The 26,657-nt window shown below is 54.5% G+C and overlaps 1 protein-coding gene across 1 annotated transcript; it reads left to right on the top strand.

Annotated features, from left to right (window-relative positions):
- The first annotated feature begins 16,262 nt into the window (after window positions 1-16,262).
- GLRX (glutaredoxin) lies at window positions 16,263-22,648 on the top strand. The gene is made up of 3 exons (XM_002713926.5): window positions 16,263-16,609; window positions 21,055-21,174; window positions 21,871-22,648. Exons 1-2 carry the CDS (start codon window positions 16,403-16,405, stop codon window positions 21,169-21,171), a joined length of 324 nt encoding a protein of 107 aa, XP_002713972.1. The 5' UTR covers window positions 16,263-16,402; the 3' UTR covers window positions 21,172-21,174; window positions 21,871-22,648.
- The last annotated feature ends 4,009 nt before the right edge of the window (window positions 22,649-26,657 follow it).

The raw sequence follows: 26,657 nt of genomic DNA, 5'->3' as shown, positions 1-26,657 counted from the left end.
AACAGGGAGCGCTGGCACTCCACTCCCTTAACCAGCGGAGACCTTTGGCCCTGGGAACTAGCTGGGAAGGAACAGGGTGCGGTTGACAGCAGCTGGGGCCATGGCAGGCTCAGGAAGCTACAGTTGGTGGCTCAAGGTTTGTGTGGCTGCATTGCCCATCTCCACCTCCTAAGCAAGGCCCAGGAAGCCTCCTGCACTACACTCCCCCCTTCATGGAGAGAGGCAGGCACGGTGTCTCTCCTCTCTGCCTTCAGGGGCTTACCCAGTTCCGACACTGCTCTTGTGCAACTGAGCCCTTGTGGCTGGGTTGCCCTGGGTCAGACTGGCTGGGTGAGACTAGCACACACCTCCCCAGGTTGCCCTCGGTGTACGGGATGGGCCAGGCTTCATGGTTGGCCCTGAACTGCCCCTAATGGGCATTGCCCTCTGCACCAACATTTCTGAACTTTGTGCCTGAAAAGACACCTTTTTCCTGGAATTCATAGTCCTCCCTGCTCTCAGCTTGCCACATATTCCAGAAGCTTCTCTGGAACCCGGTAGAGTTAGGCAAGCAGAGGACTGCCAAGGGTGGATGACGAAGCCACGCCATCAGCAGCTGCTGTCCCCCCTTTGAGACCAGCCTCTCTCGTAGCCTCTCATCCTGAGTCCGGAGTCACATATTCCTGCCCCTACAGCGAGTCTCCCTGTCACCAAACACCCTCCCGAGGACTCAGAATAGCTCTTCCCATTGCACACACAGACTGGCCCTTCATGGCGCAGGCCCCCATGCAGGGCCTGGGGTGGTCCCGTGCCCCAGCCAGCAGGCATCCCCAGCTGCAAGGCCAGCCTGTGTTTTCTCCAAAAGCAGTCTGCTTTCTCAGGATCTCCCAGACCCGGGGGGAAGTCCTCAATGTCTATGTCCACCTGCCAACTGCAGAGCCATGAGTGACTCCAGCAACTTTGCCAAGGTCACATTGGTCTCTCCCCATGACCTCTGGCCATGGACCTTTCAGCTCAGCCCCTGGTTCTCTGGTATCCCCCCACCACACACAACCTGCAGAAGTGGGGCTCCCAGGCCTGGATGATGTCCAGACCTCCTGCTCCATCCTCTCTTGCTGATGCTACTGGCTCAGCTTGCTGTGTGGCTGAGGCCAGCACACTGGCCGGGGCCCCTCGTGTCTGTGTTACACCTCTCTGCTTCTCTGATTTCCCATCAAGGTGTCGAGGCTTGAGCCCAAAGTCTTCCTTTTTGGTCTTTATCGTTTTCTTCTCATTCCCTTCCGTAAGTCACGCATGGACACATGTAGGTCTTTACTGTGCAAGTGTGGGGTCATTCAGCGTAAGGCTGACCACTCCTCATGCCTCCAGTGTGCACCCTGCCCACTGCTGGCTGTGCAGTTTCCCATCCCGTCCATGCATGCACACCCTACACAGTTCCGGGAGTCCTGCCATACACCAGTCAGTCATGCATTTGTGAGATAAAAGTGCCTCGCATGCTTTTATCTTGGGGATCATCTGTGTTAGGATACATAGGTATATCTTGTTCACAGGCAATCATACACACACACACACACACAGAGACAGAGAATATTCTCATACCCTACATTTTCATGTAAAGAGATCACCCTGTACACATGGCTGTATACTTTGATAGACACTGGAAAACCCAGCACTTGGGAGGGTACTTCAACAAGTTCATGGAAATGGAATTTAAAATAAATTTACCATGGCACAAAAATTTTTTGAAATCCATGAATGGTTTTTTTGTAACATGCATATTCCATGAACTTCCTGAAGGTCCCTCGTACATATCTCCTTTTTTTCTTAAGATTTATTTATTTATTTAAAAGTCAGAGTTACAATTAGAGGGAGAGAGAGAGATCAATCTTCCATCCATTGGTTAACTTCTCAGATGTCCACAACAGCCAGCACTGGGCCAGGTTGAAGCTAGGAGCTAGGAGATTCATCTAGGTCTCCCACATGGATGGCAGGGGCCCGAACACTTAGGCCATCTTCTGCTGCTTTTCTTAGTCATTAGCAGGGAGCTGGAAGTGGAATAGCCGGGATACAAACCAGTGCCAATAAGGAATGTTGGTATGGTGGGCAGCAGCCTTACCCGTTACACCACAACGTCAGCTCTGCTGGTTATTGTGAACAACTTCATCCTCTTCCATCACTTGGATTTGCCTGGAACCAACTGAAGAAGGTTTTCATTATAGGGCACTTCCCATCTGCCTGCAGGAGCCCTGTGGCTGCGCCGTGCGTGCTGTGGAGGAACATGGGAACATGAAGAAGCCGCTACGTGGGGGAAAGTGCTGGCTGGAAAGCAATGGCAGCGATGATTCCTGGGAGAGGAAGGGATTCAGGACTGTTTCCCTCTGACTTGATTCCTTAAGCTCCTGTGACAGTGGCCAGTAGTCACCACTAGGGGCGGGCATTGTGGTTCAGTGGGTTAAGCTATCCCTTGGGATGCCTGCATCCCATAGCTGAGTGCCTGGGATCAAGTCCTCTCTCTCTCTCTCGCTCTCTCTCGCTCTCTCTCGCTCTCGCTCTCGCTCTGTGTGTGTGTGTGTGTGTGCCTGTGCCTGTGCCTGTGTTTCTGATTCAGCTTCCTGCTAATGTGTCTGAGAAGGCAGTGGATGATGTCCAAGTGCATGGAGCCCTGCCAGCCATATGGGAGACCCGGATGTAGCTCCTGGCTCCTGGCTGTGGTGCAGTCCAGCCTCAGCTGTTGTGGGCATTTGGGGAGTAAACCAGCAGATGGAAAATCCCCGCCATCTCCAACTCCCACTTTTCCTTTCGCTATGCCTTTCAAATACATAAATATGCCTCTTTTTAAAACAGTTACTGTTAGCTTCGATTTTTGCTTTCCAGTTTCAGCTTCTTTTCCTTTGACCTCAGCTTTGGTCAAGTGACAGCCCCACCCCCACCCAGGCCGGTGGACTGTTTCCCGGCAGAAAAAGATGTCGCTTCTCATCAGAGATGCCCTGGCCCTAAGTGAGTCATTTCCTTCGAGCATCTCAGCTCACGCTGAAGGAATTCCCTTTTTGGCCCCAAACAGTCGTGCACAAGTGTAGCTGGTCCTTCTGTGACAGGCAGGTGCTACACCTTCGATATTAACCAAAACGTTAACTGAATTTCCCACACCTCGGGAAGGGACTGGGGTGGATGGCTGCCTCCCTCTAGGAGCACGGTGGGGCTGGGGTCAGCGTAGTCACATGGTTTCCCATAGAAAGCTCAACACTGCTTCTTCAAACCCTGGCTGGCTGGGTCCAGCGCCCCGGACGGTGCTGCGCAGGCTCCGTCTTGCTGCCAGGCAGCCGTCGAGTGTCCGCTTCGGAGCCTGGATTTCCTGAAGCTGAGCATTTTTAAACTATTATCGTTTTGCAACTCGGCCGTGGAACCAGTTTTCCCCCTCGGCTCTGCCTTTCAGACCTCCCTCCTCCCAGCTTCGCTGGCCTCTTCCCTCGCCTGGAGCCGAACACAAGTTGCTTCAGTCACTCACCAGGCGCCCGGCATCTCTCATCCCCTTGGGCACCTACTGGGGCCCCGCAAGGTCCCACCCCCAGCCCTGTGGCTCCTTGTCTGTCCCCCAGCGCAGCCTGCCCTGGGTCCCACCAGCCCTGTGGCTCCTTGTCTGTTCCCCAGCGCAGCCTGCCCTGGATCCCACCAGCCCTGTGGCTCCTTGTCTGTCCCCCAGCGCAGCCTGCCCTGGGTCCCACCAGCCCTGTGGCTGCTTGTCTGTCCCCCAGCGCAGCCTGCCCTGGGTCCCACCAGCCCTGTGGCTCCTTGTCTGTCCCCCAGCGCAGCCTGCCCTGGGTCCCACCAGCTCTGTCGCGATCTTGTCTCTTCCAGCATCCCCTCTCTCACTCATTTCCTCTTCCTCTGCCAAAAGAGTGAAACCAGACAAAAACACTTACCAATCTCCCTCACGCTTTCACCCTTTCCCCATCTCCTACCGAAGCTCTTTAGAAACCAGTCTGCACCGGTTTTCTCCACCTCTTTACCTCCCTGTCACTGTTTTACAAGAACTACACCTGGATGTTCCATGAGCCATGCATTCGGTGAATATCCAAAAAAGAAGCCGGAAAAAAAAGCTCCCACACTCCCATGCGACTCTTAGTCATTGTCCCCAAAGATGGCTGGGAGAAGTAGTTCATTGACTGATTAATAGGGTTCGAGTCTCTTTTCAGGGAAAAATGTTCATTTGTTGTAGTGGGTGGATATATAAAACATATGGGCTGGCGTTGTGGTGCAGTGGGTTAAGTTGCCATATCAGATCCCAGATCCCCTATCAGAGTGCCGGTTCATGTCCCAGCTGTTTGGCTTTTGAGCCAGCTCCCTGCTAATGCACCTGGGAAGGCAGAAAGTGCTTGGGCTGCCCAGCTACCCATGTGGCAGACCCAGATGGAGTTCCAGGTTACTGGCTGCAGCCTGGCCCAGCCCAGCCATTGTGGCCATTTGACAAATGAACCAGAAGATGGAAAATCTCTCTCTCTGTAACTCTGCCTTTCAAATATTATTTTAAAAAAACATTATAAATATATTCCATCACCTTGGTGTATTTTTACTAAACAAATGCCCCTTTGCAAGGTATTCTAGTTGAGCACTTGTCAATGTCTTATCTTTTATTACAATTAGTATATTAACAGAAGGAGCAAAGTTTGCCCCGTTTTAGGGAGTGACCATGTGTACATACACACACCTACAAATATATATGAGGTTATTTTAAAAAATTTCAGGGCAAATGGCATGAAAAGACCAGTGTGTTTTGGTCTAAATCAATTTTGAAATCCATGCATGTGTGAGGTCTCCCAATGCCTTCACCCCTGCCTCTGGGCTCATCCTTAGCCTCCTGCTGCTGGGGACTCCCTGTTGGGTGACAGGCAACAAGACAGCTGGAAGCTGTGCCCCCTCTACAGCACCCACACACCCCGAGGCTTCCCTTCCAAGTCCAGCTCTGCCATTTCTCACAGGGCTCCTCCCTGTGATCAGCAGACATGAGGGAGATCGGTGAGTCAGCTACTTGAGCAGCCGACCACCTGTGAACGAGCCGGTCTCCACTTCCTGCAGGTGCACACCAGTCCTCAAGGGGAACGCTCTCGGAGCCCTTGTCCTGTAGCTCAGGGAAAGGCAAGGTCCACTCTCCCTACCAGGCCACAGGGGATGGCAGGGCGGGTGGGCATGCCAGCAGCCAGAGGGTCAGTTCTACTGTCCCCTAGCGAGCCCTAGAAAAGCAGCCTGGCCAGCTGCTAGTGGCTGTCCACATGTGGGGACCTCAGAAAGTTCATGTATTTCATAGAAAACCTATGTGCAGAATTTAAACAGGTTTTATACAAAAATCAATGTATCTTTCAAAATAATTTATTACAGACAGGCAGGGAGCTCCCATTCGCCAGCCAGGCCCACAGCTCAGAGGCCGGATCTCAGTCGTGGTCTGCTGCATGGGAGGCAGGAGTTTACCTGCTTGAGCCATCCCTGCTCCCTCCAGGCAGCAAGCTGGGGTCAGGCGCAGGAGCCAGGGATGGAGCCCAGGCGCTCCTATGTGGCATGGTGACATCTTGACTCGTGTCTCGACTGCTCGGCCAGGTGCCTGCCCACACTTGTCTTTTAATACCATTTTTTCCATGTACTTTTTGAAGTCCTCCCCTACAGTTGCAGTATTTACCTTTTTCTTTTTTAAAGATTTATTTATTTATTTGAAAGTCAGAATTACACAGAGAGAAGGAGAGGCAGAGAGAGAGAGAGGTCTTCCATCTGCTGGTTCACTGCCCTATTGGCTGCAACGGCCAAAGCTGCACCAATCAGGGGCCAGGAGCTTCTTCCAAGTCCCCTTGCAGATGCAGGGGCCCAAGGACTTGAGCCATCTTCTTCTGCTTTCCCAGGCCACAGCAGAGAGCCTGATCAGAAGTGGAGCAGCCAGGTCTCGAACTGGCGCCTATATGGGATGCTGACACTTCAAGCCAGGGCGTTAACCCACTGCACCACAGCGCTGGCCCCAGTATTTACCTTTTTCTGTCCTTAGCGTTGGTCTCCTAAATTCCACTACCAGGAAGTCCCCCTCAAAATTCCCCTTATTTTTCCCCAACCAAAGTAGATGCACACTACCACTGTGCTATGTCCTTTTTTTTTTTTTTTTTTTTTTTTTTTTGACAGGCAGAGTGGACAGTGAGAGAGAGAGACAGAGAGAAAGGTCTTCCTTTGCCGTTGGTTCACCCTCCAATGGCCGCCGCGGCCAGCGCACCGTGCTGATCCGAAGCCAGGAGCCAGGTGCTTTTCCTGGTCTCCCATGGGGTGCAGGGCCCAAGCACTTGGGCCATCCTCCACTGCAGTCCTGGGCCACAGCAGAGAGCTGGCCTGGAAGAGAGGCAACTGGGACAGAGTCCGGCGCCCCGACCGGGACTAGAACCCAGTGTGCCAGCGCCGCTAGGTGGAGGATTAGCCTAGTGAGCCACGGCGCCGGCCTGTGCTATGTCTTAATAATATACCTGGGCCAGTGCCGTGGCTCACTTGGTTAATCCTCCACCTGCAGCGCCGGCACCCTGGGTTCTAGTCCCGGTTGGGGCACCGGATTCTGTCCCGGTTGCTCCTTTTCCAGTCCAGCTCTCTGCTGTGGCGCAGGAAGGCAGTGGAGGATGGCCCAGGTCCTTGGGCCCTGCACCCACATGGGAGACCAGGAGGAGGCACCTGGCTCCTGGCTTCGGATTGGTGCAGCACACCGGCCGTAGCAGCCACTTGTGGGGTGAACCAATGGAAAAGGAAGACCTTTCTCTCTGTCTCTCTCTTTCTCACTGTCTAACTCTGCCTGTCAAAAAAATAAAAAATAAAAAAATAATATACCTGGGGATGGCTTTGTGCCACAGCAGGTTAAACAGTCACTTGCAATGCCTGCATCCCATACAGGAATATCATTTGAGTCCTGGTTGCTATGCTTTTGATCAGCTCCCTGCTAATGCACCTGGGAAAAAAACTGAAGATGGCCTAAGTAGTTGGGTCCCTGCCATCAACACGGGAGACCTGGATTGAGTTCCAGGCTCCTGGCTTCAACCTGGCCTAACCCTGGCTGCTGCAGGCATTTGGGGAATGAACCAGTGGATATAAAAATCAATCAATCATTCTCTCTCTCTTTCAGTATGCTTGTGTGCCTGCCTTTTGAGTAATAAATACATCCTCAAGAAAAACATATCTTGGCGATTATTCCAAACCAGCTGCTATAGATCTGGCTTTTTTTTATTTAAAAACAAACTGTTTAAAGTATTCCATCACATTGGTGTATTTTTACCAAACAAATGCCCCTTTGTTAGGTACGCTAGTTGAGCACTTGTCAGTGTTTTATCTTTTATTACAATTAGGATATTAACAGAAGGAGCAAAGTTTGCCCCTTGTTTTAGGGAGTAACCGTGTGTACACAATAGAAGGTGTCCAGATGAGGGTCCGAGAGGAGTAATCTGATGGCGGGAAAGTCTCTCCTCGTTGTAGGAGTTTGTCATTGGAGTGTGGAGGACAGCCCAGCCTCCAGGGTGGGACCGGCATGGCCAGGCCACCTGGAAAGGTCACCAACAGACGTCAACCAGAAACGCGTGCAGCTGTGTTGGCAGGAAAGCCTAGCAATGCCCATCTATCTCCACTCCTGACAGGAGCCACCTTTTTCTTGCTCCCAAACAAGACATCCTATCTGCTGTCTTGGCGTACATGGGCTGTTCCTTCCAGCTCCTGGATCTACGCGGCTGGGTGAGAAGTGGGAAGTGGCTCCCCTCCTTGAAGCTGTGCTTCTGGGGGGGGGGGGCCTGCAGTTCCCTGGAGGAGAGGGTGCCACCTCCGTGAGTGACATGCAGCCTTCCTTTTGAATTCATCCCACTCATTTCTTTCTTTCTTTCTTTTTTTTTTTTTTTTTTTTTTTTGACAGGCAGAGTGGACAGTGAGAGAGAGAGACAGAGAGAAAGGTCTTCCTTTGCCGTTGGTTCACCCTCCAATGGCCGCTGTGGCCGGCACACCATGCTGATCCGATGGCAGGAGCCAGGTGCTTCTCCTGGTCTCCCATGGGGTGCAGGGCTTGGGCCATCCTCCACTGCACTCCCTGGCCACAGCAGAGAGCTGGACAGGCAGAGGGGCAACCGGGACAGAATCCGGCGCCCCGACCAGAACTAGAACCCGGTGTGCCAGCACCGCAAGGCAGAGGATTAGCCTAGTGAGCCGCAGCACCGGCCTCATTCCACTCATTTCAGTTCCTGCCTGCTCCATGGAGCACTTCAAGGGCGGCAGGGATATGCCATGGTGGGGAAGGAAGCTCAGGATGGGGTCGGAGTAGGTGGTCTTCAGGTGCCTTCCCTCCAAGACCCTGGAACACGCTCTGCTTTGGAGTGCCTGCTCTGGACTCACACACTTGGGCTTGAACCCCGTGTCCACCACTTCCTTCCTGGATGCCTTGCACAAGGTTCTTCAACCTTCCTGTTTCTTCCTCAGGTACTGACACCTGCTGTTGGGGGGGTGGGGTGGAGTCAGGTATTTGCTGTATAAATCTGACTTTGATAACCTTGCCGAAAACATTTACACTTGGGAGGCCTGCACTGGAGCAAAGTGGACAGAACCTTCTACTCAACTCAAGCCCTGCCTGTTCATCCAGGGTTTTCAGCTTTGCATGCAGAAGCAAGATCAAGTTCTTACCCGGGGCATGCTGCTTCTGAGAAGTGCGTCCTTATGCTGTGGGCGTGGTTACATTCTAATCGCTACTCCAGGTTCTTGTCTCGGACAAAGGTAAGAGTTCTAAGTTGAGACACGTTTAAGGTACACAGAGAGGAACAGGATTTATTTCACATTGAGAGAGGAAGTGTACATCCATGGGCCAGTGTGGACCATGCCACACAGAGAAATACCCATCAGGAGTGCGCCAGGGGTGTGCCCAGGAGGTATTGGAGAGAACCTGGGTGGCACCCAGTTCTGGCATCTCATACAAGGTAGAGGGCGGTGCCTTGTCATGTGTGAAACCACAAACCTCCATAAATCCCCCAGGGAGCTCAGTTTTCACATTTTCATAGCAACTCCCCCTTCTAGGTCCTGGGTGAATGAACCAGGTGCATGCTGGGAAGGCGGGCATTTTGATTGACAGGCAGAGGGATGAGGTTACCTTGGGGCTTGCAAGGACTTCCAGCCCACTAAGACCCAAGAGCTGGCAGGGACTCCCGGTGGCCGCCCACCCCACACCCAGCATCCTCTTCTTCCTCCCTGGAGGATTCCTGCTTGCTCAGAAGCCCACTCCTCCCATCAGGAGTCTTCCCTGCCCAGAAGTTGAAACCAGCACCTTCCCCCCATGAGCCTTAAAAGCAGCATCCGTTTTATTCCTTTTGCTGGTCTTGGGATCAAGAATGAATGAGCTGGTGACGTCATCATGGAAGATTCAGAGCCTCCCTGTCTCCTGCCTGTGTCCCCAGAGGTGAGGTTTCCCACCGCCAGGCTGAGGACGGTCCCAACACCAGACCCCAGCTCTGGATGCCGCCCGCCCCAAAGCCAGCCCACTTTGGGACTTGGGAGTTCATTTAATATTATTATTTAAATCACTTGGAGGCTAGTCTCTATCCCTTGCTAGCCATTGGCGTCCTGTGAGATACAGGAGTGCCAGGCTAGCACAGAAAACCCCTATGTGACGGATGCAGGTCCGTGGGGAGGATGCACCTGTGAAACACAGCCCGGCCCTGGGCGGGGGAGGGGAATGGCAGACCTGGCACAGAGGAAGGCTGCCCAGCCCTAAGCACAGCAAGGCGTGAGCCCATTCCAGCTTGGCGGTGGAAAGGAAGTCGGCTGGGCAGAAGGCATGTGAGGGGTGCCCGGCGTGGGCCGCCCCTGCGCTCTGCCTTTGAGCACAGGGGTGGAAGCACCCTCGGTGGAGACCTGTGGTGGTCTACCAGGGAGAGTGAGAAGAGAACCAAGAGAGTCCCGGAGACCCTGCCCACAGTCCTAGGCTCACTGAGCCTCAGAGCCACCACTCTGGCCCCGATTCTCCACCAACCAGAAATACTCACCCTCTAACCACAACTAGTTTATCTGAGTATTCTATTACTTTCAACCAGAAATAGTTTAGTTGATAAACCTGGCTGGAATCTAGAGCTACAAAAGCTGAGGAGTGTATCCATTGGTTCAGATGATGTTCCAAAGTCTGTATCATTGTGTTTCCCCGCAAAGTCCCCTAGGACCTGCTAGAAGGAGTCCAAGTCACATCTCAATGGGAAACCATTAATTCTCCATCTATCCCCAGTTACATCCACCCCAAAGAAGACTGGTGTGATGTCCTGGGAAACATTCTATCTGGGCAGCAAGGGTTGGGAAAAGAGAGACATACTAGGATACTTCAAAAAGTTCATGAAGAAACAAAATTAAAAATATGAGTTTATTTTGGTGCAAAAAATTGAAATTCATCCATTTTTTTCATAATATCCACTCTCCATGTACTGTGAAGAAGAATTTTATTTGTGCAAAAAATTGAAATTTATGCTTTTTATAATATGCATTCTCGATATATTGTGAAAAAGAACCTTTTTTGGACCAAAAACTGTTTTGCACCCAAATAAACTTACACTTTCAATTTCCATTTTCCCATGAACTTCTCAAAGTCCTCACATACAGGGTTGTGTCTTTATTGGGGCCCCTAATAAGGAGACTCCCACCTGGGAAGGGCTTGATTTGGTCTGCCTGCCATGGTAATTCCGTGACCCCAGTGAGTAAGACCCAGGTGTGTTGCAACCCCTAGAAAGGTCAAGGACACCTAGTCTTGGGTTTATGCGTCAGCAAGGAGCCTCAAGGGGACCCAGGGACCCTAAGGTCGCCAATACTGGCAGGGGAGACACCACGACTTGTTTGGGTCTGGGTCTTACAGAAGATGGCAACAAGAGCAACTTCCCCAGTGTACTGCAGAGTCTGTTGGGAAGGAGCCTCTTCTCCTGACCTTGGTTGAACTTGACGTCCTCCAAGTTATGGACCAAAACGTCGGCCCTTCAAAATTGCTGTGAGGATGAGAGATGACGCGTATGAAGTTCTCAGTGCTGAGCCTGGCGCCTAGCAGGTGCCTAGGAAATGGCCAGCTGTGGGCGTTACTAAGCTCAGCGCAGAGCAGCCCTGTGCAGAAACAGAACGTGAGGAAACAGTCCAGACAGACTACAGTTAGAGACAGAATTGGTGGACTTCTGTAGAAAAGTCTGGAGAGGGTGACACGCCTGGCCCTGGCACCTGACTCCAGCTTCCTGCTAATCCAGACCCTGAGAGGCAATGGGATGGACCCACATAGTTGGGTTCCTGCCACCCACGTAGGACACCTGATTCCCAGCTTCAAGCCCAGCCCAGGCCATTGCAGGTGTTTGGAGAATGAATCAATAAATGCGCACTCTGTCTCTGAAACAATTTTTAAAAAATCCATCCACAGGACAGACTCTGGAAATGGCACAAGCACAGGGTCTGTGTCTGGAAAGGGCTGCAGCAAACACGGTTCACTCGCCGGAGCACCCGACAGCAGCACATCCGAACAGCTGAGGGCAGCCCTGACTGCTCCAGGAAGCCTCGCAGGAGCTCAGAGCTACAGCTGCCCACTACCTGCCGCACGGCCACTTGTAGCCTCGTGGAGCCAGGGCTGGTTCCAGGGCGAGGTTGGAGGGACCTGGAAAAATGTGCTTGCCCCAGGCATTCCTGTCTCTCCCTGGAGCCCTCCTGTGATGTCACTGTACTACTTGGGAGATGGTGACACTGGCACTCATTCGGCAAACACTTGACTGCCAATCAACCCACACTGAACAGAGACCTAGGCGGCCCCTCTCTTGCAAGGCGTGAAGTCTCCACTGTCCAGCGTGAACAGCAGCCCCATGCACCTGCCCATCACCTGGCTCCCTCCCCTCCCCTCCCCCACTGACAGCCTACCTGATGGCCAGCATCATTCCGTCATTTCGCTTGTTCTTGCTCCCGTAGCCTGCAGTGCCCATTCCCACCCTGTAGACTCAAGAGCTTCTCACCTTTTAGGGTGCAGCCCAGATCTCCCACCTGCTCCAGGTGGACAAACCCAGTGCCAGTGAGTCCTCCTATCAATCTGCCCCAATACTGAGCAACATGTGACCATTTTCCATGTCACTTCCCCGACCAGGCTGTCCACTCCCACTGACAGGGCCTGCAGCGGTTTGATCTTTGTCTCTGGCATGGAGCAGCCGATTTGCAAATATTTATCGGGAAGATGCATGGATGGATGGCTCTTCTCACCTACTGGATTATGGTAACACTCCTGTCCACAAGGGACTCAATGCAGGTGACAGGCCATTACTGGAAAGCAGCAGTGACAGGTGATGGGCCAGGACCCAGCGTGTCATGTGTGCTCAGCCAGTGGCACCCGAGCCAGGGAGAAAGAGGTGCATGACCTGGGTACCACCCAGAGGGGTGGACACATGATCTGGACGTGGATCCTGTCGGACTAGCAGGAGTCTGACGCATAGACTGCGGGCACAGACAGCAGCAGAGGTGTGAGTGGCAGACGCGTGGCCATGGCTCAGAGGCCACGCAGTTGCAGTAAAGGAGAAGGGTGGGGCAGGGGGAGCCAATCACACAGGGCCACGTTCCTCTAACGATCTGGATTTTTCCTGGAGAAATGGCCTTTAAGAAAGAGAGAGAACATGAACATAACAGGGTTGCATTTTAAAAGATCACCAAGCAGTGGGCAATGAGATAGGAGAGAGGGAGCCATGAGATGGTGTGAAGAACTGGAGAGAGCTGGGTCAGCAGGGGCAGGTGTTCAGAGTGGGGCGGGACCTAGGAGGCAGACCAGTGAGGACTTGACCGCTGTCATAAGGAAGGGCAGGGGACAGCAAAGATATCTCCTGGATTTCTGCCGCAGCCGACACGGGAGATGCCGAGCAGGAATGGGAGAGAGAGCAGGGGGGTTGGTTTTCATCCCACCAATGCTGCTGGGTGCTCCCGGTGTGTGTGTGGCAGGAGTCCTACAGGGGCAAATCCTACAAAATGGGCAAGAACAAAAGCCAGCAAAACATCCCATGGTGGTCAGCTCGTTGCAGCCCCCACCAGCCTGTGGGTGCAGATGGATCACGTTCCTGGCAGCAGCACGCATTTCCCACTTCTCCCCGGTGTGTGGCCAAGCAGCTGCACAGCACGACTGCCTCTCTCCTGAAAAAGGACCCCCACTTCCCACTGAGGGCTTCAAGGAGGGCCTGGGGGGTTCCCCCTCTTGTCCTTCTATACACACGGCCCCCTCTGGTCCACAGCACCTGAGGATGGGCCTCCCTGCAGCCCCCACCCCAGCTCCCCACCAAAGTGCCCCTGGAGTCCACGCTGACCTCCTGACAAGCCAAAGCCACAGAGCCTCGAGGGGCCAGCACAGCCACGTGCTCTGCGCTCTCGGGTTTTCACTGAGCTGAAGCCACGGTGTCTCTGAGAAATGGGGGGAGGGCACCTTCCTTACCGCCTGTTTGCCTGTTTCTCTCCCATATCTCACAGCTGCCTCACAAAAAAATGCCTTCTTCTGCTTGCGCCCTGTGGCCATCTGCCCCTAAGACTCTAGGTGACTCTAGTCCGACACTGCATTAGGGGGCAGACAACAGAGTCCCCCCAAATCCCAGCCTCCATCAATCACACTGTTTAAGAAAAACCCGCCGGCACCGCGGCTCACTAGGCTAATCCTCCACCTAGCACCTGGCACCCCAGGTTCTAGTCCCGGTTGGGGTGCCGGATTCTGTCCCAGTTTCCCCTCTTCCAGGCCAGCTCTCTGCTGTGGCCCAGAAGTGCAGAGGAGGATGGCCCAAGTGCTTGGGCCCTGCACCCACATGGGAGACCAGGAGAGGCACCTGGCTCCTGGCTTCGGATCAGCACGTTGCGCCAGCCGCAGCTCACCGGCTGCAGCGGCCACTGCGGGGTGAACCAACGGCAAAAGGAAGACCTTTCTCTCTGTCTCTCTCTCTCACTGTCTACTCTGCCTGTCAAAAAAGAAAGAAAGAAAGAAAGAAAGAAAGAAAGAAAGAAAGAAAGAAAGGAAGAAAGGAAGGAAGGAAGGAAGGAAGGAAGGAAGGAAGGAAGGAAGGAAGGAAGGAAGGAAGACCCTTTGTAGGAGAACGGGCCACCAAAAGCAAAGGTTCTTGTGAGGCTGGGGACAGAGATGAACGAGGCTAGGATTACCCAGAATGCACTCTGTTAGATATTTATGGACAGAAGAGTAGTCTTGGGCGGCTGTAAGACTGTCTGGCAGGGGCCCGTGCTGTGGCTCACTTGGTTAATCCTCCGCCTGCGGCACCAGCATCCCATATGGGTGCTGAATTCTGTCCTGGTTGCTCCTCTTCTAGTCCAGCTCTCTGCTGTGGCCAGGGAAGACAGTGGAGGATGGCCCAGGTGCTTGGGCCCCTGCACCTTCATGGGAGACCAGGAGGAAGCACCTGGCTCCTGGCTTTGGATCGGTGCAGTGCCAACAGTGGCGGCCATTTGGGGGGTGAACCAACAGAAGGAAGACCTTTCTGTTTCTCTCTCTGTCTATAACTCTACCTGTCAAGTTAAAAAAAAAAAAAAAGAAGAAGAAGAAGACGACGACGACTGTGAGGCAGGAGAAAAGGGGTTTTACCGGCGAAGGGGACCTGTGGCTGATCACGGCACGCCTGAGCTTTCTCAAGGAAGTTTCCCATTGCAGGCGTCAGAGCAGCACTCCGGGCAGTCAGCACCATGGCCTTGTTTACCCCACACGGTTTGGAATGGCTGCCATCCCGTCAGGCTGGGTCCCTACTCCAGGTGGCCCCACGCAAACAGGGTTCAGAGGCGGGTCCACTCCACGAATGCACCCAAAACTCCACGCCCCCGACTTCCTTCCAGGGACATCTGGCTGCAACACAGAGCAGTTCCAGCAGAGTGGCTGATAAGGAGGTCAGGAGGCACCGAGATGAGGAAAGAACAGGAGGAGAGCAGAGATAACAAACAGCAGCAAGGTTCGGGAAGGGCGGAGGCAGGAGAGCAAGAAATGGCCGGGGGTGGTGGTTTTTAGCACAGCCTTTCCTTGTGGCACAGTGTCTGGGACTCCACTGGCTTGATCCTGGTGGCATCCAGCTGTGCCCCAGCCCCATCCTTTGAAAGAACTCCAGCTTCTGTGTAAAAGGTTCAGGGGGAAACCATGATTCCCCCTGCACGAGACGGGCATTCCCACTCTGGAGGTGAGGATGAGGCCATGGGACGGGGCTAGGGAGAGCAAAGAGCCTGCTAGACCCACAGTCCCTGCCCCATGTCTTACGGCACCTAAGGCAGACATGGGCTGAGCTGTTTATTGTTGTTGTTGTTGTTTTAAAATTTATCTATGTATTGGAAAGGCAGAGTTACAGGACAGTAAGGAGCATAGAGATCTTCCATCTGCTGGTTTACTCCCTAGGTGGCCACAACGGCTGGGGCTGGGCCAGGCAGAAGCCAGGAGCCAGGGACTCCATCCAGGTCTCCCCCGTGGGTGGCAGGAGCCCAAGCACTTGGGCCACCTGCCGCTGCTTTACCAGGGGCATTAGCAGGGCGCTGGATCAGAAGCAGAGCAGCCGGGGACCCTAACCATCGCTCAGACAGGGGATGCCATGCCTCTGGTGTTACAGTCAGCTGCTCCACTTGCTGTGGCCCAACGTGGCCCCAGAGCTGTGTTCTTGAGATCGGGGCTTGTGCTGGAATGTGCTTCCGCACTAAACCACCGTTCAAGGGTCACCCACCCACATGCTTCTGGGGTGTCCCAAGGCGTGGGCCCCTGGAGCCACCATCTGCCCTGTCCCAAGGGGATATGGACCAGCCACTCCCCCCCCCCGCCCTGAGGAACAGGAGCCCGGCGTCACACTTTCCAGACAGAAGCTGCACATCTGGTTTCTTTTGCGACATATCCAGACTTTGAAGCACCAAGAACCATGAAAACAAACACCCAGTGCACAGTTCAGGCAAAATACTCTGAGAGCAACTCTCCCTACGGGTGCAAAGTCATACTTTCAACTTCACTTCCTCCAAAGAGATTTCAAAGTGTTCTGTTTGCATTTAAAAAAAAAAAAAAAACAACCCTGTCGCTAAGAGGTCCTGCGGCCCACTCAGTCCCCTCCCCAGCAGGCTGGTCTGTGTGCGTGCGCCCTATGCCTCCCCCGACTGTGACTTAGCTCTGATCCCTGCCAAAGGGCAGGCATTCCCCAGACGTCTGAGGACAAGGTCACCCTGGCCATAGCTGCTAACGGCGACACGGCAAGTATGCATTCACGGTGACTCAGGCCAGACCGCAGTGACTTGGGGGCGGTCCCTTTAAAACTCGGCGAGCTACCAGGCCAGCTCCTCCTCCAGGGAGGTTCCTTATTAACTGGGAGCAGCTGGCTGGGCCGAGGCTTAAGCCGGAGCCCGGGAGGCAAGCGGTACCTGCAGTGGCGCGTTCCTTCTCCCCGGGGAAACTGCAGCCCTCGGCATGGCTCAGGAGTTCGTGAACAGCAAAATCCAGCCTGGGAAGGTGGTGGTCTTCATCAAGCCCACCTGCCCCTACTGCCGGAAGACCCAGGAGATCCTCAGCGAATTACCCTTCAAGCAAGGGCTCCTGGAATTCGTCGATATCACGGCCACCAGCGACATGAGCGAGATCCAAGATTACTTGCAGCAGCTCACGGGGGCCAGGACGGTGAGTGGGGCTGCGCTGTCCAAGGCTTTTTCTTCCCGCGGCTTTCGCAGGTCGCAGCCGGGGCTCTCTTTCAAGGGGCCCAGAGGGCTTTGCGGGGATGGGGGGAGGGAGGCTGGGGGAAGGTGCCGCCCGCCCGGTCCTTGAATGGGAGGCTGGGCTGCACCAGCGTGGGGCTCAGCTTTGTCTTCAGCGCTGTGGGGGCCCTGACAGCTTTCAGGGGGGCTGGCAGGTGGCTGGGGGGTGCTGGGGCGACCCGTGCCTTTCTGTCCACCTACACGGGCGTCACGTGTGCTGTCTTCCACGGCCCCGTAGCCCAGTGGCATTTGCCCTTCTGCCTTGGCTTCCTTTAATCATCGCCTGGTTTGCTCACCCGGCCTTATCTGACTCCTCCCTCCCTCATCTCAAGCCCCATTACTAGAGTCTTGAGTTAATCTCAGGGCGTTTCTAGGCCAGTTGGCAAGGGGAGGTCAGAGGCTGTCCTGGCTGTCCCAAAGCCTTGCTGTGTGGTCCTAGGCGGAATCTTCAAGAAGCTCAGCTGCAAAACAGCTGGGAGGAGGTGGCCTCCAAGTCCCCTTTGCTGCAAATGGACCCGGACCCCTAAGAACCATTGTCTTCTATCTGCAAAGCATGCCGTTCCTCCCACAGGGGGCTGCTCCGGGGAGGGCCCAGCCAGCCAGATCCCCTGCCTGTATGCCTGGGCAGGGTGGGGGGCAGAGGGCAGGTGCCAGGTGCCCACGAGCTCACCTGGGTTCCCTTTCCGGCAGAACATTCTAGAACACCGTGTTGGCAGAAGCACATACCCTGTCTCAGTGTGAAGTAAACTCGCGGGGTTTTCTGTGGGTTCTAGGCACATGCCTTTGGAGGGCTTTGCCCCCTTTCTCTCCACGCAGAAGGAAGCCAACTGCAGTTACCCCATTGCTATGAGCCCGGGTCCTGGGCAAGAGGCAGCTGGGGCTTGGGTGCATGTAACACTGCAGTGGGGTCCCCTCTCCCCAACTCTGCCACCTGTTGGACTCCCCTGGGCAGCTCTTTACAAACACCCTCTGCCACCTCCTCAGCAGACAGAGGTGGGGGCCAGCACTGGTGGGGGCCAGCACCGGTGATCAGAAAGACCCCCAGGTGGTTCCAATTTGCAAACAGCTCAGCCAGGCAGCACCTGCCCTGCAGGCGGGGAAAAGCAAATCTCTCTGTGCAGCCATCGAAGGAGTTTCCTTCCGTTTCTTTGCAGAATGGTGCTAGTCGTGGTCTTCAGGTTTAAGTTTCTTTGAGTCTTGAGTCAGTGTAGCGCGTTCCTGTGTTACAGGACCCTGTGCCTCAGAGTCCCCTACCCAAAGGGACTGGAAGCCCGAGAGCAGCCGCAGGTGGCTCACGTAGGCTGGAGTGAGGGTGGTGCTGGGCAGGACTTGGCTGCCTCTGGTCAGGCCCAGCCCAGGAGGCCTGTTTGCTAGATCCGTGCCTCACCTCTTCCTCTTTGAGGCTTTGCTTTTCCTTGTGCAGATCCAAGTTTCTGAGCTGCATCAACTCCCTTCTCCCCGAAGACCCTCTCTGAACGCTTTCTGCAAGGCAGGGAGGTCAGCTGGCTGCAAACTCCCTCGGCTTCCGTTTCTCACTCCTTAGTGAGGGATGACTTTGGACACAACAGTTACCTTTTAGTACCTACGATATTCCAGATGCTTTTCAGGGCCCTGGGAACACAGCCATGAAAGAGTCCAGGCTCCTGCCTTTTTCTAACCTAAATTGTAAAGAGGGAGACAGATATTAAATGGAAAAAATAAAACAGGTCTCTGGGAGATGATCCGAAGGAAAATTAAGGGAGAGGAAGAAGTAGGGTACAGCTGTCAGCGGAGAGCCAGCAGGGCCTCCCTGGGAAGGGAGCATGTGAGAGGATTTCTACAAAGGCAGGCAGAGATCTGGGGGTGGTGGCTTCTGGGCAGTGGGAACAGCATGTGCAAAGGTCCTGTGGTGGAAGCGTACCTGGCAGGTTTGTGGAACAGCGAGGCGGCCAGGGTGGCTGCAACATTGTGAGTTAGTAGGAGGGGAAGAGGACAGAGTGCCAAGATAAGATGGGAGATGGGTTACGAAGGCCTTGCAACCTTCGGGTATAAGGGCCATTGGCTTATGCCTGAAGAGAAATGAGAGGCCCCTGGTGGGTCTGAGCACGGGTGACTCGGCCTGTTTTGAATCTTTGGGGAAGAGGCTGGAGGCGGGCCAGAGCTATGGTAAAGCTGGGAGACACTTGCAGGCTGTCACAGTGGCTCAGGCAGGAAGTGACGTAGCCTGTGCCCGCGGACCCAGGAAGTGGGGGAGAGCTTGGCAATTGCACCAGCTGAGGAACCTCAGCGCAGGAGATGTGGCCTGGCGGCAGCAGGAAACCACTTCCCAGAGCGCCAGGGCCTGTGTTGCCAGACTCGGTCCGCGGTAACTGGCTCGCGAGGCCCTCCAAGCAGGGGGGGCCTGGTGGAGGACAGGCAGCCCGAGGGGGCTTCCCCCTCTGCCCTCAGCTGAAACTACCACTCCTGGCGGCTTCCTGTTTCATTAATTCCTGTGCAGCCTGCACTTCAGCTCCGTTGGGGGGCGCTCTGCGCTGGTGTCATTTTGCTGGTGTCCAGGCTTGGGGGTGGGGGGTAGAGGGGCCTCCCAACTCTCGGGCAGGCCAGCACCTTTGCCAAGTGCTGTGTGCGACACTACCCTGGGGACAGCCCTTGAGCACGTGTCCTGGCCTGTCTCAGGTGCTGGGGGTTTCCCAAGCCTCAGATCCCCCGGGGGAATAGAGAGATGCTCAGTGCAGACAGATGGGTTGCAGATAAAAATCCCCAGATCTGGTAGAAATGTGAATGCTGGGGCCCCAATGCACTAGAGGAAGGGGAGGTTAGTGGCCGACCCGGATGGCGATGCTAGGTCCAGTTGGAGAATTTCTGTCCAACGAGGGGACTCCTGGCTCCTCAGGGCCTCTTGGTCAACCTGGGTCACTCAGACCCCGCTGGTACCCTGGCCAGAGGCAGCCTTGGGGGTCACTTGTGGGAGTGGTAACTTTGTGGAAACAAGGAAGTCAAGGGGCGACAGAAAGCACAAGCCCTGGAAGCTGGGGTGGGGAGACCTTCTTCCTAAAACAGTGAATGGCCCGGGTGCAGGGGACCTCGGCTCTCTGCAGTTCTTCTTCCTCCCATGGCTAAAAGCAGTGTTGCCTGCACGGCTGGGGCCTCCATGGGCAAAGCTGCTGGCACCGTGGCCACAGGTGGTGACTTATGTGACCCGCCCGTTACCAGCCATCGTCCCCTCTGTACAGACAGACTGGACCCCAGGGTTCTTCCTCACTCTCAGGACACAGGAAGTGGCCGTGGTCATGTGGGGGCGGGACCCACCTTGCCTGGGAAACCCACTAAACCTGGAACCCCGCTTCACAGATGTCTCCCTGCAAAGCCAGCCCCTCTTCTGCATTCTCTGTCTCCAGCCATTTGCCTGTTCCCTGGGTCACCCCTAAGGCACTTGCTTCCTCGCTGCCAGGCGGCCCTCAGGTGACACAGGTGTTGGAAATTGCCTGGGCTGCCGTGGAGGGACTGCCACCTCCCTTGGGATTCCCAAGCCCTCTGGGTGCGAGTGGGATTGCAGTGGGCCCAGCCAGCAGGTGCAATGACTTCGTCACGCTGCCCGACTTGGCTGACCTGAAGCATATACTCAGATCCATATACATTGTGTTTTTTAAAAAGATTTTTATTTATTTGAAAGAGTGACAGAGTGAAGAAGAGAGAGAGAGAGGTCTTCCATCCACTGGTTCACTCCCTAGGTGGCCACAATGGCAGGGCTGGGGTTGGGCCAGGCAAAAACAAGGAGCCAGGATCCCCATCTGGGTCTACTGTGTGAGTGGCAGGGGCCCAAGCACTTGGGCCATCTTCCGCTGCTTTCCCAGGCACATGAGAAGGAAGCTGGATTGGAAGTAGAGCAGCCGGGACTCGAACCAGTGTTCATATGGGGATGCCAGCATCGCAGGCGGTGGCCCAAACTGCTGCACCAACCCCAGCACTGAGCTACAGCATTGAAATATCTTAGGATGGCCAGGGATTAAGTGGAGGCAGCCAGGACCTACTGATCTCTCTGTACTTAGGGACAGAGCCCACCATGTTTCAACAGCACAGAACAACGGCTGCATTTAATAAACCACAAACCTAGAAGTCAGACAACCTAATGCAAACAGCTATGCTAAGAAGCCGGCTTCCTCCCGATGTCTGTGGCCCTGCTGGAGAAACCAGGACTTGAACAGGTGGCCGGGCTGCAGCCAACCCGGCTTCTCTCTCTGAAGCAAGTGTCTGTAAAGTGACACGTTCAACCCCTTTCACAACTTGGGCAGCCTCAAGCTGAAAAACTGTTCTGGATTGAACGCATCCTGTGTTGAGGGGTTTTTCTGTAGCGCGTGGGTGCCTGCAGTGGCTTGTTGTTGGCTGTTCCAGGTGCCCCGGGTCTTCCTCGGGAAAGACTGCATCGGCGGCTGCAGCGATCTGATAGCTATGCAGGAGAAGGGGGAGCTGCTGGCACGGCTGAAAGAGATGGGCGCCCTGCGGCAGTGACAGGTGAGTGGCACGGAGCACCGGGCCGGGGCCCTGGGAAGCCGTCCATTTCCACCAGCGCGCTTTGTAGCGAAGGGTAGCACCCTGGCCAGGGGAAAGGATTTGCACTGATTGGAGGAACTGTGACCGCAAATATTTATGAATTGCACATTTCACGAAGGGATGGCTTGGGTCAGGCCAAAACTGGGAGCTTCATCTGGGTTTCCCATGTGGGGCAGGGGTCCAAGCCGTTGGGCCATCCTCTGCTACTTTTCCCAGGCCAGTAGCAGGGAGCTGGATTGAAAGCAGAACAGCCGGGACTCGAACTGGCGTCCATATGGGATGCTGGAGTGTCAGACAGCAGCTTTATCCGCAGTGCCACAGCACCAGAACATCATCCCATGTCTGAGTTAGCTTTCTGGCCTCATGCCAGATCCTAAGGAACTCAGAACTCAACATGGGTACCACATGCTTCTGGTTCTGGAAACTTCTGGGCTCAGCATCAAAGAAGGGACAAAGCATGTCACCGGCTGCCCCTGTGCTGGTGCAGCCGTCAGGGTTCTCACATTCAAAAAATCCCTGTGTTGGCCTCGGCCTTCTCCATCAGCACTCTGGCCAGTCCGTGGCAAAGCCACCTGTCCCACAGTGTGTCTCCACGGTATGAGGACATGAGGAAGCCACCTCCCAAGAAGACCCAATCCTTTGTTTCTTTCCTGACAGAGCCATCCCCACCCTGACGTGCCTCCCTGGGAGCCGGACGGCTTTGCAAATGTTGGCAGCACTTCCTGGTGGACAGAATTTGGGGCAGAAATTCTTGGGGTTCCATAATGCAAAGCGGACCGACTTGCCCCTGAGCTCCGGGCCCAGAGGGTTGAAGGGCTGTGCTGCTTTTCTTCATGGGTTCTTATGGCACCAGAAGACCGGTACACGTCCTGGCCAAGGCTGCACTCACGGACTTGGAAGCTGTCCCTCTCTCCACATGAGTTTCCTGTCCTTCTCTGTGTCCTGCGCGGCCCCGATCACAATCAGCCTTTGTCACCCATGTTTATCCAGCGCCACCCCTCCGCACACCCATAAAACTAACTCTACCTGCTGTTCTGCTGCTTCCTCAAGCAGAAGTTCTTTTGCTGGGCTGGAGTTTGTCTTAGGAACTCGCTGGATATTCAGAATGTGTTTTGTCAAACTGCATCCAAGCCTCCCCTCCGCCCCCACCCCCCACCCAGAGTCAGGGCTCGGAGCCGTGCTGTGGGCGTGGGGCTGTGCTGCCTCGCGGATGGCAGGAGCAGGCGTGAGCACCCGCTTTGAGGAACCACCTGCTCAGCCTCCACTTGTGGCCCCAAGAGGCGGAGACGCACGCGCAGACGCGGCAGTCCCGGGGCAGCTAAGTGGGATAAGGTGGGCACCCAGGTCATCCCAAACGCTTGGGCAGGAACTCGATGTGGCTTCCCCTTCCCCAGGAGTGTCCGGAAGGAGCCAAATAAAACGCTCTCCTAAATGATTCTTTTTTTGTTGTTGTTTTGTTTTGTTTTTCTTTGGTTCTCCATTCTACACTTAAGAATCCTTCACGGGATACTTGCGCGTTCTGGATTGCAAGATTAAGTTCATTTCTACCTGTATTCGTTTCTTTTCTAATAAAGTAGCCAAAGTGACTCGGAGGGTCTTGGGTAGTTCTCTTCCATGTTCTCAAGATCGTATTGAAGTGCAATGCAGCACCTGTTTATTTATTTGACAGGCAGAGTTACAGTGAGAGAGAGAGAGAGAGAGAGAGAGAGAGAGAGAGAGAGAGAGAGAGGTCTTCCTTCCATTGGTTTACCCCCGAAATGGCCACTACTGCCAGAGCTACGCCAATCTGAAGCCAGGAGCCAGGTGCTTCTTCTTGTTCTCCCATGTGGGTGCAGGAGCCCAAGGACTTGGGCCATCTTCTACTGCTTTTGCAGGCCACAGCAGAGAGCTGGATGGGAAGAGGAGCAGCCTGGACTAGAACCAGCGCCCATATGGGATGCTGGTGCTTCAGGCCAGGGCGTTAACCCGCTGCGCCACAGTGCCGGCCCCCATAGCTCTTTGCTTTTAAAACCTATTTATTTTCATTTTATTTGAAAGAGAGGGGGAGAGAACTCTTCCATCCACTGGTTCCTCCATAAATGTCTGCTACAGCCAGGGCTGGGCCAAGCCCTACAGCAAGAACTTAAGCTGGGTGGCAGAGACCCACCCACTTGGCCCGTTGCCTGCTGCCTCCTAGGACGTATGTTTGCAGGAAGCTGGAACCAGCGCCTGTTCTCAAACCCAGGCACTGTGATTTGGGATGCAGGCCTCCCAAGCAGCGTCTTAACCACTCCCATCAGGCTGTATGGTAGTTCATCATCTGGACTGGTCTCTCACCAGATCCAGGAGAGGACCGTGGCTTAGCCTCTCTGTAACCCCATTTTCTAGATTATAGCAAAGTAAACACATGCACATGGTTTGCAATGGCAAACAGAGCTGCAAACCTCTCCTGCTTCACTCCTCCCAGACCCTGGTCCTGGACCACACGTGGATCAGCTTGATAGAGATTCACACCTATTACCAAATGCTGCGAAATATGGCGGACACACAGAACAGCACCTAGGACGTGTGGGTCTACCTAACACCTAGGCACCTGCCCCCTGGGTTAGGAAGGAAAGCCCCTCTCCAGACACTAATAAGGCCCTGCTCCCCCCACCCCCACCCCGTGCCAGCGTCTCCCAGGCAACCCTGGTTCATTTTGGCTGTGATGGTTTCTCTGTATGGTTTCGTTCCCCGTAACCTCCCTCGGTGATACGTTTTCATCTTGAAAAGCGAGGCAAGCACAACCTGGCCCTGTGAGGAGGCGGCAATGTCATCAGTGGATGGACGGATGGACGACTCCTGGAGAAGAGAAGCTGAAGACAGCCCGGGACACAGACTGGCTTCTCCTGGGAGCTCATCAGGGTGCTTCCGGGGCAGCCAGTGCAGGAGTCTCTTGATACACAGTGCCCCACGGTCTTTCTGGGAGGCTGTTGTGTGAGCTGAGTACATGGGGGCCGACAGGAGGGCCTGCTGCGTAATTTTTAAAGAAGGTGTATTTGAAAGGCAGCATGACAATGGGAGAGACAGGGAGCGAGATCTTCCATTCACCAGTTCACTCTCCAGATGCCGGCAACAGCTGGGGCTGGGTCAGTTCAAGGCCGGGAGCCTGGATCTCCATCTGGGTCTCTCACAAGGGTAGCAGGGGCCCAAGCACTCGGGACATCATTGGATGCTTTTCTGGGCACATTAGCAGGGAGCAGGACCAGAAGTGGAGCAGCTGGGTCTGGAACCAGCAAACCGGCACTCAAGTGGGATGCTTGCCTTGCACACGGGCTGTAGTTTAGCGTGCTGCACACGAAGCTGGCTCCCGTATTGGTTTCTAGGCTCAGAAGGGTCCACTTCTCGCTTGGAGGAAGACGGGGCACACCATTCCTGTCGGAGTGTGGTGCACCTGCTGCCCCTCACCTGGCCAGGCGTGGAGGGTAGAAAAGCCATCAGCACGAGGCCAGGTGAGGATCGGTGTGTCCAGTTAAAAAGCAGCAGCAGAGCCCTTGTTATGGAGCCGCACTGCTCCGTGGCCCTGTGCCTGGGCAGAGCCCTGTGCTTGGGCGCCGTCTCCTTCCCTCACCACACTGGGATTCCCCTGGCCTCTCTGGGACCTTCCCAGGGACCACAGGTGTCAGGATGCAGGAGAAGCTGCTATGATAAAAACAGAAAACATGACAGAGCATCTTTTTTTCTTTTCTTAGTGGTCCAGAGGCAGGCAGGTGGCGTTTGCTCCATGAGGTTTCAATAGACCCGGCAACGTGTACTCGCATCCCATTGGGCAGCACTTGGTCTCACAGCGCCCCCTGGCTGCAGGGAGGCCAGGCAGAGGGGGCCCTGGCTGGGCAACCTCCTGTGGCCCAACTAAAACTCACAGGGAAAGAGAGATGTGGGGTGGGTGATTGACCTAGCGGTCAAGATGCCAGTTAAGACTCCTGCGTCTGCTTTAGAGTTCCTTAGTGTGCTCCTCAGCTCTGCCCCCGACTCCAGCTTCCGTCAGCGCAACCCGAGAGGCGGCACTGCTGGCTCTGGGCTGCTGTCGCCCATCGTCCGAGACCCAGAGGGAGCGCCTGGCGCAGCTCCAGCTATTGAGGACATTGGGGGAATGAACCAGTAGGTGGAAGCACTTTCATGGTCTCTCGTGTGCTTTTTCTCTCTCCCTCTCTTTCTCTCTTCAAGAGAATGGATTTGGAAAGAGTATTTTCATATTTTATGTCTTTGCTTTTTAATCTTCTTCTGAGATCCTACTTTTTCTGTTTTAAAATCTCTAAGAATCTGGAAATCTGTTGACAGATAATTAAGAATAAGGCACCTGCCTGTTATGAAGCCTACATCCAATAACAGGTGCAGTAAGGTGCCTGGGAAGCAGTAGTGATGTCTCAAATGGCTGGCTCCCTGCTACCCACACGGGAGACATCAAGTTCTTAGGCCAGTGGCTTCGGCTCCTGCCAGAAGCTGTTGTAGACATTCGGGGAGTGAACCAGCCAGATAAGAGTGTGCTCTCTCTCTGTGCCTGTCTTTGTCTCTCTGCCTGTCATCAACAGGAAGACTGCCTGGTAGTTACTGGACATTGTATAAATACCTGTTGAGGGAATGAATGAATGAAAGAAGGAATTGATCAAGTGTGGATCTGGTCATTTAGTTGGGAGATTGCCAACTGTTAGCCTCTGGGTGTCTTTTCTTTTGGGGTTGGGTTTCTCCAGTGTCACAGCTGGGGTTTGGGCCAAGCAGGAGAAAGGGACTTGGTGACCTCCTGGCCAGAGTGCAGACTCTCACGTCATCTCCTGTTTCCTGCTGCCTACTGAGTAATCCTGGATGGAGTGCAAGGGCAGAAAGGGCCATGTTCCAAAGGGCCTCGAGAGCCTGGTACAAGGGACGGGCAAAGGAAAGCAAGAATGAACAGGTGAGAAATCTATACCTTGCAGCAGGTGTGTAGCCTTCTGGTCAGCACCCTGCAGGTTCCTGCGTCAGCATGTGGGGCTTGATTCCCGCCTCCCGCTTCCGACTCCAGCTTCCCACTAACACAGACCCTGGGAGGCAGCAGGGCTGGGTCAAGTACAAGGGTTCCAGCCACCCACATGGGGCACCTGGATTGCATTCCTGGCTCCTGGCTTCCACTCAGCCCAGCCTTGGTTATTGCAGGCATTTGGGGAGTGAATCAGTGAGAGGAACCTTCTGTCTGTCTCTCTCTTCTCTTCGTCTCTCAAAAAAAAAAAAAAAAAAAAAATCTAGCCAAAGCTCTGTCTGCTTATTTCAGGAAACAAAAGATTTGATCTCCTGTGAATGTCTGATCAATGTCTGATCTCAGTAGTTGCCTTGTCCTGCTGCTTCCAGCCCTCCCAACTTCTCACACTCTGGAGAGTTGGGGGGTGATAACCCATCGTCTTCAAATCTCATTGTAAAAACCAAGCCAGGTTCCCTGATTTCCCACTCCCTAA

Source organism: Oryctolagus cuniculus, chromosome 14, assembly GCF_964237555.1.
Source record: "Oryctolagus cuniculus chromosome 14, mOryCun1.1, whole genome shotgun sequence".
NCBI lineage: Eukaryota > Metazoa > Chordata > Mammalia > Lagomorpha > Leporidae > Oryctolagus > Oryctolagus cuniculus.
Note: the sequence above shows the minus strand (reverse complement) of the source record. Positions and strands in the feature narration are given on the sequence as shown.

What these genes read in the sequence shown, in the direction of transcription:
- GLRX (XM_002713926.5), top strand. Translation starts at nt 16,403, where the DNA reads ATGGCTCAGGAGTTCGTGAACAGCAAAATCCAGCCTGGGAAGGTGGTG. An exon ending in AGCTCACGGGGGCCAGGACG is followed by an intron (nt 16,610 to 21,054) that starts GTGAGTGGGGCT and finishes TGGCTGTTCCAG; the next exon opens with GTGCCCCGGGTCTTCCTCGG.